The sequence below is a fragment of the Leptonychotes weddellii genome, chromosome 10 (assembly GCF_054177405.1).
Source record: "Leptonychotes weddellii isolate Sample4059 chromosome 10, ASM5417740v2, whole genome shotgun sequence".
NCBI classification, from domain to species: Eukaryota; Metazoa; Chordata; class Mammalia; order Carnivora; family Phocidae; genus Leptonychotes; species Leptonychotes weddellii.
Genome location: NC_138378.1, coordinates 51,729,271 through 51,742,850, shown reverse-complemented (window position 1 = coordinate 51,742,850; position 13,580 = coordinate 51,729,271). Strand labels below are relative to the sequence as shown.

Genomic DNA, 13,580 nt, shown 5'->3' with positions numbered 1-13,580 from the left:
ATCCTGAAATAATGTATTAAAAACCATAAATTCTGCCCATCTGAGGCATTCCAGCAGTGTGTTAACTAATCCTCTGTAGCCTTGCAGTTTTTAATTTTCAAATTGGTGGGCCTGGGTCTCATTAATTGGTAAGTAGTCGCTAAAACCCTCTTGCTGGAGTTTCTTATCTGGATTACCTGGGAAGGAAGGATCAGAATGCGAATGTGTACAGTGAGGAACTGCAATGAGGTGAGGTATTCCATGGGAGGAGAGCCTGCCCCGTGTAGGTGGCATCGCTGCGCGTGCTAGACGAGTCAGCAATGACCCTGGCCAGGTCCCTCCTCCTCTTGCAGCTCAGGCGAGACAAGCAGTGAACACATGAGAAGTAGGGTAAGGGCTGCAGAGCAGAGCAGGGAAGGCCTAAGTCAGGAGGAGAGCCATGACCAGCAGTGTGGTCCGGGGCAGCAGCTCAGCTCTGTCGGTCTCCCATTCAAGTAGAGATCTGGAGGGCATGGGGTGAGCCGCCCAGACCCACGGGGAGTTGTCCAGGCAGAAGGGCAGCACTGGGAGGCAGCCGCGTTGAATCTGACAGAGAGCGGTAGGAGATGGGGTCAGAGAAGTTGGTGGGACTCTGTAGGCCCTGGGGAGGATCTGAGGGAGGCAGCGGGGCCTCTTGTCAGGCTCCCAGTGTTCCAGGCAAGACATGAGGGTGGCTCAGACCATAGGGAGTGATGGCTCAAATTGGGGTACGTATTTAAAGGAGAATTGCCAGATGAGTGTTAGGATTTAGACTGGGATACGCTCGCTTGAAATCATGAGACCAGAAGTGAAAAGACGTGGTTAAAGCAGACTGCCAGACCCTGTGAAAACACTTAAGCACGTGCTTGCTAAGCAGAGAAGTAGTGGCCTTTTGGATCACCTGATTCGGGAATGTGGTACGGAGAAGGTGGCTGTGGTTTGATGCCTGTGTGGGTCTCAGAGCAGGCTGCCCGTGGGGCCCGTCAAGGTTCTAAGCTCCATCTAAATTTAGGGGCAGGGCTCAGTGCTCCTGTGATACGGCTTCTTTAAGACTTGGGAAGTGACAGCAGGGATGGAGGGAGGGGAGGAGGATGGCGAGGGGTGGAGCACTCCATGCGGGTGGCCTGGACCGGTGCAGACACACTGAGGGCTGTCTGCAGCGTGCGCCCTGCTCTGCCCGCACCGCCTGGGGAGTGCTGCTGTTCTCCAACGGGGGAAGCCTCATACTCACTCGTGTTTGGGTTTTTTTATGTTTAAGTGGTTTTGTCAGCTTCAAAATTTTGGGGTTTTCTTTTTTCCTTTTAGGCACATAGCAGTATTTCCCTGCAAGATGAAAATCCTCCCCCAGTATATTTTTAATTCTCGAGACCCAATAGTGATGGGAGTGACTGTGGAAGCAGGTCAGGTGAAACAGGGGACACCCATGTGCGTCCCTAGCAAAAATGTAAGTTTTGGTTGTACTTTCAAAACTTAAGTGTGGTCTCTTAAAGGGATAAAATGGGGAGTCCAGGAGTGGTGACGAAAGGCAGAGCTTGTCACCTTCTGTGATTTATACCTCAGTAAGGAGTGCCAGTGTTGATTCTTAGCACCAGCGATCAGTGCTTCAGCAAATGAAAGGTGCAAGGTACTTTGAAATAGTGCCCTTTTAAAGATGTTTTGAAGTTTCAAGCCTGGGGAGAAGTTTAAAGAGTAGAATAATGAACACCCATATTCCTTTCCTCGAGATTAGCATCTGCCTAAGAAAAATTAACATTAACTCAGTAATGTCCTGTAATTTACAGTTCTCACTCACATTTCCCCAACTGTCCCAAGTGTCCTGCAGAGTGCCATCTGCTGACCTGGTCCAGGATTCCTTCAAGGTGCATTGCGTTTGGTTGTTACAGGTTTTAGTCTCAATAGGCCCAGCCCCCCATCCTTTCTGGAGAGTCCAGTTGTTTTGCAGGTTATTTCTCAACTTGGATTGGTCTGATTGTTTCCTCCTCGCCAGGTGGAAGTTACAGTTGTTGAAACAGATACTGCATGCACAGGTGTTCCCACCTGCCTCCAGCCCCATCACATAGGCTTTCTTACTGTGGCGAGGCCATCTTCGTTTCCTGGGGCAGGTGCTGTTGGCTCAGCATCGCTCTTAGAAACACATCTTTCTCCCTGTATAATTACTGTCATGTCTGGGGCACTTTTGAGTACCTGTAAATATGTTTCAACAACCTTTATCTTGGTAGATTTAGTAACTGGTAATCCTTGCTGAAGGCAGTTACACAAATGTTGGTAACATTGTGATCTGCCCCTCCCCCCCATACTTTTGTAAAGAACCTTCCTCCCCACTGAACTTTTCATTAAGTAATTTATACACACTCCCTTTTTAAAAAATTTGATGTTCTAATCCATTACCAGTATCCATTCTGGTCAGCGGGAGCCCATTCGAGCTGGTTACTTCAGCACTTGAGCATTTTCTTCCTTTCTGGTGCAGGAAGATGCTCCAGGCTCATCTAGTACTTTCCCTGCCCCAGACCTGGTTCCTTTAGTGGGAAATGGCGCACTAGGACTTGTTGCTTCTAGGGGTCATTGCTTTTACACCATTTCAGTGGACTGAGGTGGGACATTTGCTTGCAGCAGTTATGTCCTGTGTGGCTTTGGCCACACCAAGCACTCCTCTCATTTTCACTCTTACTCTCCCGTATCTCTTGACAAGGCAGGCAGTGGAGTGCTTTTCTCCTGCACTGTAACTGAGCTCAGCTTGCTCCCAGCGCTCATCCTCTGACCTTGGCCTACAGGGCCCCACATCATGTGTCCCTGACTTAAACCCCTTGCTCATCATTCTGACCACTCCAAGCTCATTTCTCATTGAGAAGGTTTGTGCCTGGCACGCCCTCTTCCTATGGCACGTGTCGTGTGAAAGGATAGAGCAGAAGTAGTAAGGCACGCTGGGTTGACAGGGCACTTTCCAAGTTGTCGAAAGCATATGAGTCCTCTTGCTTCACAAGCCATCTTGTGATGGGCAGAGGGGATGTGGTGGTGTCATTCCCTGGCTTCCCAATGAGGAAGTCACACACAGTGTGATGAGTGCTAAAGAAGGGTCACAGAGCCAAGGCACTTAAACTGGCTTGTTGGCTTGTTTTTATTTCTGCTGTCCAGCTGCAGTGCCTCTGACTGGCAGGACTCCTCTGCTTACATTGCAGTTCTTATTTTACAGTTTGTTGACATTGGAATAGTCACAAGTATTGAAATAAACCATAAACAAGTGGATGTTGCAAAAAAAGGACAAGAAGTCTGTGTCAAAATAGAACCTATCCCTGGGGAATCTCCCAAAATGTATGGAAGACATTTTGAAGCTACAGACATTCTTGTCAGTAAGGTAAGTGTCTCCTAAAAGTGGCCCATTTTAAGGAAGAGGGGGGTCGACTCTTCTCTGGTTACCTTTACGAAGTAGCTCTGAGGGCTGGAAGTTTGAACTTTTACAGTCTGAGAGGACTGGATTCTTCCTCAGGGCAGGTCTGTGATGTGGCCTTGTCTTTGTTGAGGAAGGGGCCTCCTCCCAGAGAGTGCCCGTCAGGACTTGCAGAGAGTCTGCTACTCTAAAAGGCAGACGAGCACTGTATTGTATTTTGGCTAAGGTTTCTTTTTAATGAGCAGTAGCCGATGACAGGCATGGGCCACACTGCTTTTTTTGGACATGTGGTTGTTACACTGTTGCTGACCCTGTTTGTGCCTTGGGCTTGCAGATCAGCCGGCAGTCCATTGATGCCCTCAAAGACTGGTTCAGAGATGAGATGCAGAAGAGTGATTGGCAGCTTATTGTGGAGCTGAAGAAAGTATTTGAAATCATCTAATTTTTCCACATGGGGCAGGAATTGGAATAAATGCAATATTATGTTCTAAAATCACCAGGAAAAACCAGACAAAAATGGAACGGATGTATCTGGACACTGATGAACTTAAGTATGGAAGGAAAAAAATAGGTGTATAAAATGTTTTCCATGAGAAACCAAGAAACTTACACTGGTTTGACAGTGGTCGATTACATGTCCCCACAGTTCTTCCAACGTGCCTGTTCACCTGCCCCCCACCCCAACCCTTCTCTACTGGCTGCTGTTTTAAAGTTTGCCCTAACCCAAATTTGGATTTTTATTACAGATCTAAAGCTCTTTCGATTTTATACTGATTAAATCAGTACTGCAGTATTTGATTAACCAAGTTTCTGCAGATTTTGTGATTCTTGGGACTTTTTTGATGTAAGAAATACTTCTTTATTTATGCATATCCCTTCCCACAGTGATTTTTTTTTTCCCCCCCAGCATTCTTCTGCCATGTGCCCTTAGGAATTTTTTAAAATAGAAAATTAGGCACTCTGATCTCGGCTTTGTGTGAAACCATGGTGTAAAGCATAGCTGGCTGCTATTTACTGCTTGTATAGTCCTGAGAGTCCACTGTAACCAGCACAATTCTGAACTACCAATAAAGAAGAGAGACATCCATCAGTGAGCTCTGCTAGGCTTCCCTGCTAGCATAGCTTCTCTCCATGAGTCATCAGCTTTGGTGTAATACCTCATGTGCCAGCACACGTTAGCATTAGAATTTCTGTACATTGATCTTGGTCTAGTTTGTCCCAGCAAAGTCCTATCATGCATATGTTTCCTGCTGGGGCAATTAGTAGGGAGCTGATAAGACTGTTTGGGCTTGGTGCTCTGAAGTTGTTGCAGAGACGTGGATTTTAGCTAGTTTTCCCGAAGAAGGTGGGAAGTCCACATGACAATATCTATCTTTTCCCCACTGTAAGAAATCTGTTACTGTGTGGGATGAATTCTGGTAACAGATCTCTAGTATCAGACTACCTATTCATATTTATAGCACAGTGTTGAAGGCAATGTGAAGTGGTTGAAGAAAATGTCCCCAAGTATTCACTGGCATAGGATTACAAATACATATTTTTTCAAGTATTATGGTATAGCCTAGCCTAGAAAACACTTCATATACATTTGAGAATCTGTACCATTCTTCATTACTACTGAAGTTTCTCAAGGGACAGTAGAGGCAGAGACAATAACGCTAAGCCAGCTGTGGGACGTAATTTTCCCAGGAAAAAAATTGTGTGTGTGTTCTAATTTAAAACAAGTAAAGAAGACTTTCTTAACATGCTGCTGTGTTCATGCTTGGGGACAAGAGTGATTGATAAGATTATTTAGAAGCTTTACCCGGAACAAGCAGAATCCCAGTCTGGGACCTCTCAGGAATTTCAAAGTTTAGCATGGAGCCTGTAACAGTCCGGCTTGTAGGATTCCTCAGCCTTTAAATATAATAAACAGTGCAGGATTTGCTTCCTAAAGGATTCACAAAAAGGAGCCTGTACAAAATATACATACAGTTCTTTATTAAACAACTGTAAACACTTCACTGTAAAAATCCATAAAACTTTATAAACAAACATTTTGTAAATAGAATCTATACTACAGTAAAAGAACACAATTATTTACATGCAATACTGACAAATTTGGCACTTATTGAAAAGAAATGTACAAAACACTTGCTTAAAAAGAAATTGAAAATTATAAAAACTCCAAGCATTACTATCATGCACTTTGCCAATACCTCACAAGCACTTATGGCACAGCTAGCAGAGAGCACCAGGCTCCCTGGTGGGGTTTATGTAACTTTTAATGTGCTTCCGTAAGTTTGTTGTAAAACCACCTGAACATTGTCAAGAATAAAGTCAAATGCCATGTTCCAAACCGATTCCACCGACTGCTGCATCAACCTAAAAGGTGGGTTAAGAAAAAAGAGCAGGTAAGACCGACTCCTCCCGAAACAATCAGTTGAACGTGTGTGTTAGGGTTTTAAACTATATACATCTCGAGGGGAACAATCTTTTGATCATGGTTTAGGGATTCGAAATGAAGCACCCCCCCCTTCCCTAAGTCCACCGTTAACGGCTTGCGCAGCGAGTAGAAGCTGCTCCGTGCCGCACCGCGAGTAGCCGTGAGAGATGCCCCATTTTATCCTTCTGACACAGGTATCAAATAATTACCTTTTCATGTATTTTATAACTAGGTCCAGTTTTTCCAAATCTTTTTCCTCTATTAGATCAGTACAGTATTTCACAACTTGCAGGATGTCTTCTTCCATTGGATCTAGAGAGGGGGAAAACCTCCAGTAAGGACCAACTTCCTTCTGAAGAAGGCAGACCGCTAGCTGCAGGTATAGAGGAGACGCGTGTTTCTCTAACTATCCCACTGACTTACAGCCACCAAACACGGGGTCTATAGTGTGGAGCTTTTCAGAGTCAGCCCCAGAGTTTCAAAGGTTAGAGGGTGGCTGGGTTTAGCCTACCAGATTTAGAGAAATGAGTTCCATCTCTACGGAGGAGTCTGTTCCTGTTCTAAAATCCTAGAACCATTGCACTCAGTCCGCGGCTGTCTCGCCGGCCAAGCCAACCTGAAATGGTAGTTATCCATTCTTTGAGCAAGGTCTTCACATCACTGAATTCAACAGCTCCTGCTAGGTTGGGTGCCGGGGGTCTTGTGCAGCCAGCCGGCCCAGGCTGCGACCCGGAAAGGCCTGGCACACCTGAAGTGGAAGCAGAGAGGTCTCCCTGTTAAAGAAAACAAACAATAAAAAGTGCTATGTTGACATAACAGCGAGTATGTTAAGATCTGATCAAAGAAAGGTCAAAGTTTAAAAAGTATGCAAAATATTACCAGAGCTTTCTCAGAAGCAGGACCTTCATGTTTTAGAAACCCATCGATTAACTTCTGGGGACTCCCGCAGGCCCCGGGCAGAGTTTTCACAGGACTGTGAAGCAACTTGTTTTTCACAGGACTCTGAATCTTTTTCGGGGGACTGGTGGGATTTTTTTTCTTGTTCCGTTTCTTTTCTTTCACTGCTGCTGGTTTTAGCTGACGTAACAGATTCTTTGGCACTAGAAGAATATGAACATGACATCTTCAGCAAAGTCTTGTCTGGACAGTACCACGAGTTCTCTTTCCTCCTCAAAGACAACCCCAACGCGTGCGCACACACGTCCCGACACAGGCCCCCGAGCCTGACCGTGCGTGGGGAAGGCAGTACTTGGCTGCAGGCTCCAGGGTGCCCGCCCCCTGTGCTCACTTACCAAGATCTGTTCTATACAGGGGGGCCCATAAGGACCAACTGGAAATTAAACAGCTGAGGTACAACAGTTCAGGCAGTATTGTAATGCATGTTCGGAGACCTTCAGATTTGTTTTAAACCTACACTCTTTGATGTATCCATCTTAAGTACTCAAAAGATTCTGGCAATAATTCAAACTTTTTCTGAAGTGAAGGTGTTTTCAAGTCAAGAAGCTACAGATACAAGTCCAGCTAGGACTGTGACAACACTTCCCCGCATCGTATACTTGTTCGGCTCCAAGACAAAGAGCTCTTAGCATGACTAGCAGCTCAGACGCTGGCCGTTACGTACTCCGGGGTCACGCCCTACAGCGATCCCCTTTCTCTCGTCTTCAGTGGTGGTACAGGTCCCTTCCCTGGCTACTTACCTGACACAGCGGCCGACTGCTGGTGAGCGCAGTTCTCTCCCTGCCTTTGCCTCTGATCATATGCTGCCTTCAGCTCCTTCTGAAGCTCGGCAGGAAGGGCAGCAAACACCTCAGGGTCCACCTAGTGCAAACGAGAAGGGTCAAAGTCAAACCTGAGTTGATGCTGTTTTTCACAAAACAGATTTTGTTTTCAAATCATGCTTTTCTGATCTGTATGAATTCTTAATAGGTCCTCAATATTAAAGCTCACTGTATCCTCACAACGTTTTAGGGTGAGAATAAGAAAATTTGGGGTTAAGAACTGACTTAAACAAAACCACTGCAAAACCATCAGGGCAAGCAGCACTCCTAGAAAATGAGAGGCAAAACACAAGAAATGAGGCTCATTTCCAATGTTTTTTTGAAACACCAAGCTTAGGCTGTTACGGTCTCTAATCCATGATTCTGCATCTCCACCCAGTTATTTGAAGTGTGGCCCAATGGTCATCCCTAGCCAAGAAAATAGAAACAGAATGAGTTTCTGTTTTACTTCTGGGTGGAGACTTCAAGCACCCACATACCATATCCTCCCTCTTCTCTGCCAGTCTGTGTCCTTTAGATGATGCAGACATGAGCCAATCCCTCCCCATCGGCCCCCCACCCCCACCCCCACCCCAGATACGGCGTGAGCTACTGAGAGTTTAGGGTCCAAAGGAAAAGAGGAAATGAGATATGCCCTGAGCTAGAGTAGGACGGATGAGCATGTTCAGGGTAGAAGGTCTCTTACCTGTGAAAATGCTGGAAGGGCTATAACATTAATTCCTGTGTCACTGTTAGATTCTTGAGGTTCTGGTATTTGTAACAAAACCGTCCCAACTGGTTGTGGCAAAATTCCTGTATTACAGCCATTTACTGGCTCTTTCTTTCTGTCGCCATGCAGCTCTCCTTGCTGACCAGCACAAACCTGCTCTACTTGTTCCCGGAGATCAGGTGGAAGTGCTTCTAAAACAGACTGATCGAGCTATAAAATACCACATGAGTCTGAAGTTAAAGCATGCTCAGAGAGGAGCTTAGTAGAGTTAATGTTACCACTTTCACTTCAACCTGAACAATAAACAAAAGGTGCAGAGAAGCAGGCTAGGAAAGCTAACCCTCCAAAACAGCACAGTTTTAGAAGGTTTTTGGCCTTTTGCCACTGAAGCCCGAGTAGTAAGACTACCAGGAGTCTGGAGAGACAAGTGCCCTGGCAGCGCCGCTGGGTCAGGCGAGTCCAAACATACTCGCTCTATCTCCTGCGACTGCAGCCAAGAGATGGATCTCAGATCCCACCCAGGGGCCGGGGCCAGTGCCTATGGGATATGTCAAATTTCTGGCATCGGGTAAGAGAGTCCTGTTTACCTTTCACACAGTTGACCACCTGCCCCCAAATACAAATAATTCTGGTTCTGACAACACCAAGTTAGAAAAAAGGGATTCTAGAAACTAACTTTGCTCTAGCCTACATAGCAGATTCCTCTGTGCATCTGTGCACTTCCACTTAGAAACACGGAATCCCGTAAGCTGGGCAGGCCAATGTGATACTTTGCCAGGAACAACGGTTTCTGGATAGCTCACTAGCATCTGGGACCCAATGCAAGTGTATCACAACCGTCCCTTTCCGAGCCTTAAGGCCAGCATGTATGTGTCCTTCAGCTTCCTACCACGTAGTGGAGCAGAGAAACGGACTTCCCCTATATAGCTTAACCTTACAAGGAGCAAAAATGCCAACAGTATTACACATTTACCGTGCACACCAACGGAATTACTAGCTTACGTTAGGAAAAACATGTAGCTCTCCAGAAAGAACTGTTTGCAAATGCCGCAAGAAAAACCTTGGACGTAGGCCCCTACTAATGATCACCAAAGCTGTTTTGCTGAATAGAGTTAAATCCGTATGATAACCGCTGCCACAAAGAGGTAAAGTGGCTACTGATGGCAGTCTGCAGAACTGGCTTCTATCCACGTTCTACAACTTGCAAGAGTGGCAGATCTTTGCAAAAGCACCACCTTTCTCCTAACGTGGTCTTTCTCATTTGGAATTCAGTAACACCGTGGGTCCGCCCTTGATCTACCCCAAGTAGCCCTCTCCCCTTCTTGGCTATGCGGACAACTAAAAACGTCATCCCTACTTTGAAACTGCTTTTGCACTTACATCATACTTAGAACTATTAAAAAAAAAAATACCTGGGAGGGTGACGGAACCTCTATACTCAGGTTAAGTCTTGATTTTAAGCTGATGGGAGAATGTAGACCATTCCATTTCCCTGAAGACTCAGCTTTGCTAGTAGCAGGATTGACACTTGATGTCAGATGCGTAGAAAAAGATGGCAAGAAAGTGCAGTTTCTAGAGGCAGAGGATATTTCCAGATCCATAGCAGCCAGAAATACTGAAAGTATAGAAAATACATAAAATAGCTTCTTCATATCATTAGGGATGGGGTAATATGGATTCCTTTAATCCATTTTAAGTAAAACAAATTTACGCTATTGATTCCTCATAATCCAGAATGTCAGTGTGTTTCTTAAAAAGTAGAGCCACGCCAGACAATTGTTACACTAACTTATTAGCCTTCCTAAAGGTAAAAGCAGCACCAAAACAAGAACCACACTGATGACCACTGACCTTCCTTGTGCTCCTCTTCTGTGGATTTCTTAGCTTTCTGAACTTGGAAGAGATCCAGGACAGAGTGTGACCCACCAGGAAAGTGGCTTGACTGAACTGATGGGCGACCGGGGCATGTGGAAGGGTTTGGATTGGTCGGAACCAACTGATTGACCTGAATCCCAACCTAGAACCAGAAGTGGAAAATGTGTTTCCAGGAAAACTGAAGCAAGAATATCAATTCAACTATGCAAACTTCTCAGCTATTCCTTTTTAAAAATATCTTCTAGGTCCTATTTCTAGAATAAAAGATTAAATGAAAGTATTCAGTCTTCTATATGATTTATTACAAAAACTACTAACTAGCTAGCGAGCAGCTATTCACCTCAGTCTTGGGAGTATCCAATTCTATCCAAATATACTGCAATGTCTTCAAAAATCAGAAAAATCCAAAAAAGTGTAATACTTTTATATTCCACTAAAGTTCTAACCAACCAAGTTTTTAACATAAAAAAAAAAAAATTCCATAGGGGTCAGTCTACTTGCAGCCTTACTCATTTATCATTTTTGTTTAAAATGAAGTACTTCTCAAATAAATGGGTGTGGGCGGGGTGGGATGGGCAGTGCCCCAGGTACACTGCACCCCGGTGTCTAGATAACTACACCCCACAACACTGTAAAGCCTTACTGTAACAGTATTTCAAGGAGGAGTTTACATCGTGTCTGGCTTAATAACTGTTTAATCCTTCCAAAAATGCCACGCCAAGCCAAAAAATGCCTTTCACTCACATATGTGTACACACAGTGGAACCCTACAAAGGTTCATCCTCAAGAAAATTAAGGTTTTTACATTTTTGATACCCTCTCACCTACATGTTCCAAAGGCATGTTTCGGTGCTATGGTATCCTGCTCCCTTCTAAGAGCATCAACAGACATCAGAATGAATTTGGTTAAAAAGGACCTTAAAGGTACAAGAATTATTTGCAGTTCTATACTCCTCACAGCCCCATCAACTTCTAGGGGAGTGAGAATAGGAAGCAAGATAATGTAGGTAAAATAAGCCCTTGGTTAACTAAAAGATACTATAAAAATTTAACATACAAAATTATTCTAGGCAGAAAATAAAGAGCTTTCAGAACAAATGTGACTCTCTGCTGAAAAATAAGATCGGGTCAGATGAGAAAGTCAAGAATTTTTCAGTTTCTATTCTCCTGTTATTATCTCAAAGGAGCTGAAAATATGCACATAAACCCACTACCCGCCCCATGACCATTCTTAGATCAAGCCTTAAATGAGAAAAACATTGCAGAAAGTCAGAATTTTAAAATGTTATATACTTACCCCTCTCATATCCGATATATTTAGTTTCATTGTATGAAACATGTTTAGTGTAGCTTTTCCAATTATCTTTGCACTGTCTGTTGCCTGGTCAAGAGTTACAGTCCTGTAAGTGATAGAATTAACTTTTTTAAAGGAACAAAAGCTACATCCCCTATATATTCACTAGTACCTCACAAGTATTGAACGGTTTAAAGAGGTATAGGAAAGTTGTCAAGAAAGTTACAAAGAAGTTTAAATAATTAAGTACTAAATATAATCCTTGAAAATGAATGAGATAGTCTTCCTTCAAGGAAGCCCGTAATAACAAATTAATTACAATGACAGCAAAGAGTAAAAAGAAAAACCATACAGGATACTGAGACTTTGAGATACAGGCTAAAGAAGACCTGGCCAACTGGAAAAAATTCTTTAGAAAGATGTATTTTAGTTAACGCATATATATATACACAAATAACACGCATACTATATTGCAACTAAAGCGTGAGCGTATTTTAAATACAATGTTTGAGATTCCAAGAGAAATTTTAGATTCCACGCTGAAGTATGAGACAGATGAATCCCCCTGTAGTTTAGTTCTTGACTCTACTTTTATTGTTTGAAGTAAAGCCACTGAATAATTTCAACATGTGAATATGTGCATGACAATTCTCAGAGGCTCTAGAAATCAACAAACGTGTGTCCAGCTATGACAAAGGAAATATGATGGTACCCTAGACCCAGCGGGCCTAGAATACACAATTCTTACAACTTCAAGAATTCTTGAAGGAGGACGGGAGACTGCCAGCATTATTAGGTGCTAAAAACTATTTTTATTATATTTACCTTCCCAGTACGTGAGGACATTATGTACATCCATGAAAATTACCAGTATTTTTAAGGAAACTATTTGAAAATATTTCCATTGATTTGTTGCCTTAAGTTTATTTCACACAAATAAATACAGAACTTAAGAGTGAGATTTTTAGTGGACCATGGTGGTTTAAATGTGTTTATCTTCCTATCTTTCCAGAATACCACTAAACTGTCTTGAAATGATTTTTAAATAGCACAGACTCTTAAAAAAATAGAAACAGGAGGAGGCAAGAGTAGAGGAAAAATGTTAACCGTAATTTAGAAGACTGAGAGCACATCAGTAAATATAAGTTACCAAACATGCCTGCTATGCCTAAAGCAAGGCACCAGCGGGAGATAAGTCAATTTATGCTACAGGACCTCAGACACGCTCCATGACTGGAGGCGCCGGGTGCCAATGGAGGGGGTGAGAACGTGCACGTGCGGCTGACAGAGAGTCAGCCCCTCCTCTGGGAGCGGCACTATACCCAGGCTGTCGATGCTGAAAGCTAGGGGACATCATTCACGGCCAAGGGAAGAGAGGCACCTCGCTCAAAAGAAACTACACTCTTCCCACCCAGACCGCTCCTCCTATTGAGTGAGTAACCAGAATGCTAGCTGCCATCCTCCATCTGCTCCCTGACTGCAGGCAGGAGATGGGAAGATCTCTCGTGGGGCAACTGACAAGCCTGACAGCAAAGACCACAGACAGAACTGCTTGTGGTAACCAAACACAAGCCCCTCAATCACTCGTCTGTGGTGAAGCCCACTGGTCCGCATGTCCCACTACGAATCCAGGGGTTCCAAATAAAATTTTAGAAGTTCATATATGAACAGACAGTCATGAACTATCAGATGGTGAAAGAAAACCTCTATTGTAAAAGTAATCAAAAGAGAAAGAAGGAATCGGGAGAAACAAGTGACAGAGGGAACAGAAGAATTTTTTTTTTTTTAAAGATTTTATTTATTTATTTGAGAGAGAGAATGAGAGAGAGCACATGAGAGGGGGAGGGTCAGAGGGAGAAGCAGACTCCCTGCTGAGCAGGGAGCCCGATGTGGGACTCGATCCAGGGACTCCAGGATCATGACCTGAGCCGAAGGCAGTCGCTTAACCAACTGAGCCACCCAGGCGCCCAAGAATATTTAAGAGAGAAGAGAGAATATGGCATCCATGAAATAACAGGTATTTATATTTAAATGTCCAAAGAATTAAGAAAAATACTCAGAAGTTTAGGGCGCCTGGGTGGCTCAGTTGGTTAAGCGACTGCCTTCGGCTCAGGTCA

The 13,580-nt window shown here is 44.0% G+C and overlaps 2 protein-coding genes across 12 annotated transcripts in view; one reads left to right on the top strand and one right to left on the bottom strand.

The window, feature by feature from the left end:
• EIF5B (eukaryotic translation initiation factor 5B) overlaps positions 1-4,469 on the top strand; it is a 76,858-nt gene extending 72,389 nt beyond the window's left edge. Inside the window, exons 19-21 of the mRNA XM_081832302.1 lie at positions 1,303-1,441; positions 3,188-3,349; positions 3,717-4,469. Coding sequence (XP_081688428.1) covers positions 1,303-1,441; positions 3,188-3,349; positions 3,717-3,824 — 409 coding nt within the window. The 3' untranslated portion in view covers positions 3,825-4,469. The remainder of the gene's footprint in view (positions 1-1,302; positions 1,442-3,187; positions 3,350-3,716) is intronic.
• An 873-nt stretch (positions 4,470-5,342) lies between these two features.
• Positions 5,343-13,580, bottom strand: part of REV1 (REV1 DNA directed polymerase) — a 101,720-nt gene continuing 93,482 nt past the window's right edge. For all 11 annotated transcript variants that reach the window (XM_081831999.1, XM_081831998.1, XM_081832000.1 and 8 more), the window contains 9 exons: positions 11,467-11,569; positions 10,146-10,311; positions 9,707-9,909; positions 8,271-8,504; positions 7,505-7,625; positions 6,687-6,907; positions 6,424-6,580; positions 6,017-6,119; positions 5,343-5,746 (listed from right to left, as the gene is read on the bottom strand). In XM_081831999.1, the coding sequence (XP_081688125.1) occupies positions 5,635-5,746; positions 6,017-6,119; positions 6,424-6,580; positions 6,687-6,907; positions 7,505-7,625; positions 8,271-8,504; positions 9,707-9,909; positions 10,146-10,311; positions 11,467-11,569 (1,420 nt within the window). In that variant the 3' untranslated portion in view covers positions 5,343-5,634. The remainder of the gene's footprint in view (positions 5,747-6,016; positions 6,120-6,423; positions 6,581-6,686; positions 6,908-7,504; positions 7,626-8,270; positions 8,505-9,706; positions 9,910-10,145; positions 10,312-11,466; positions 11,570-13,580) is intronic.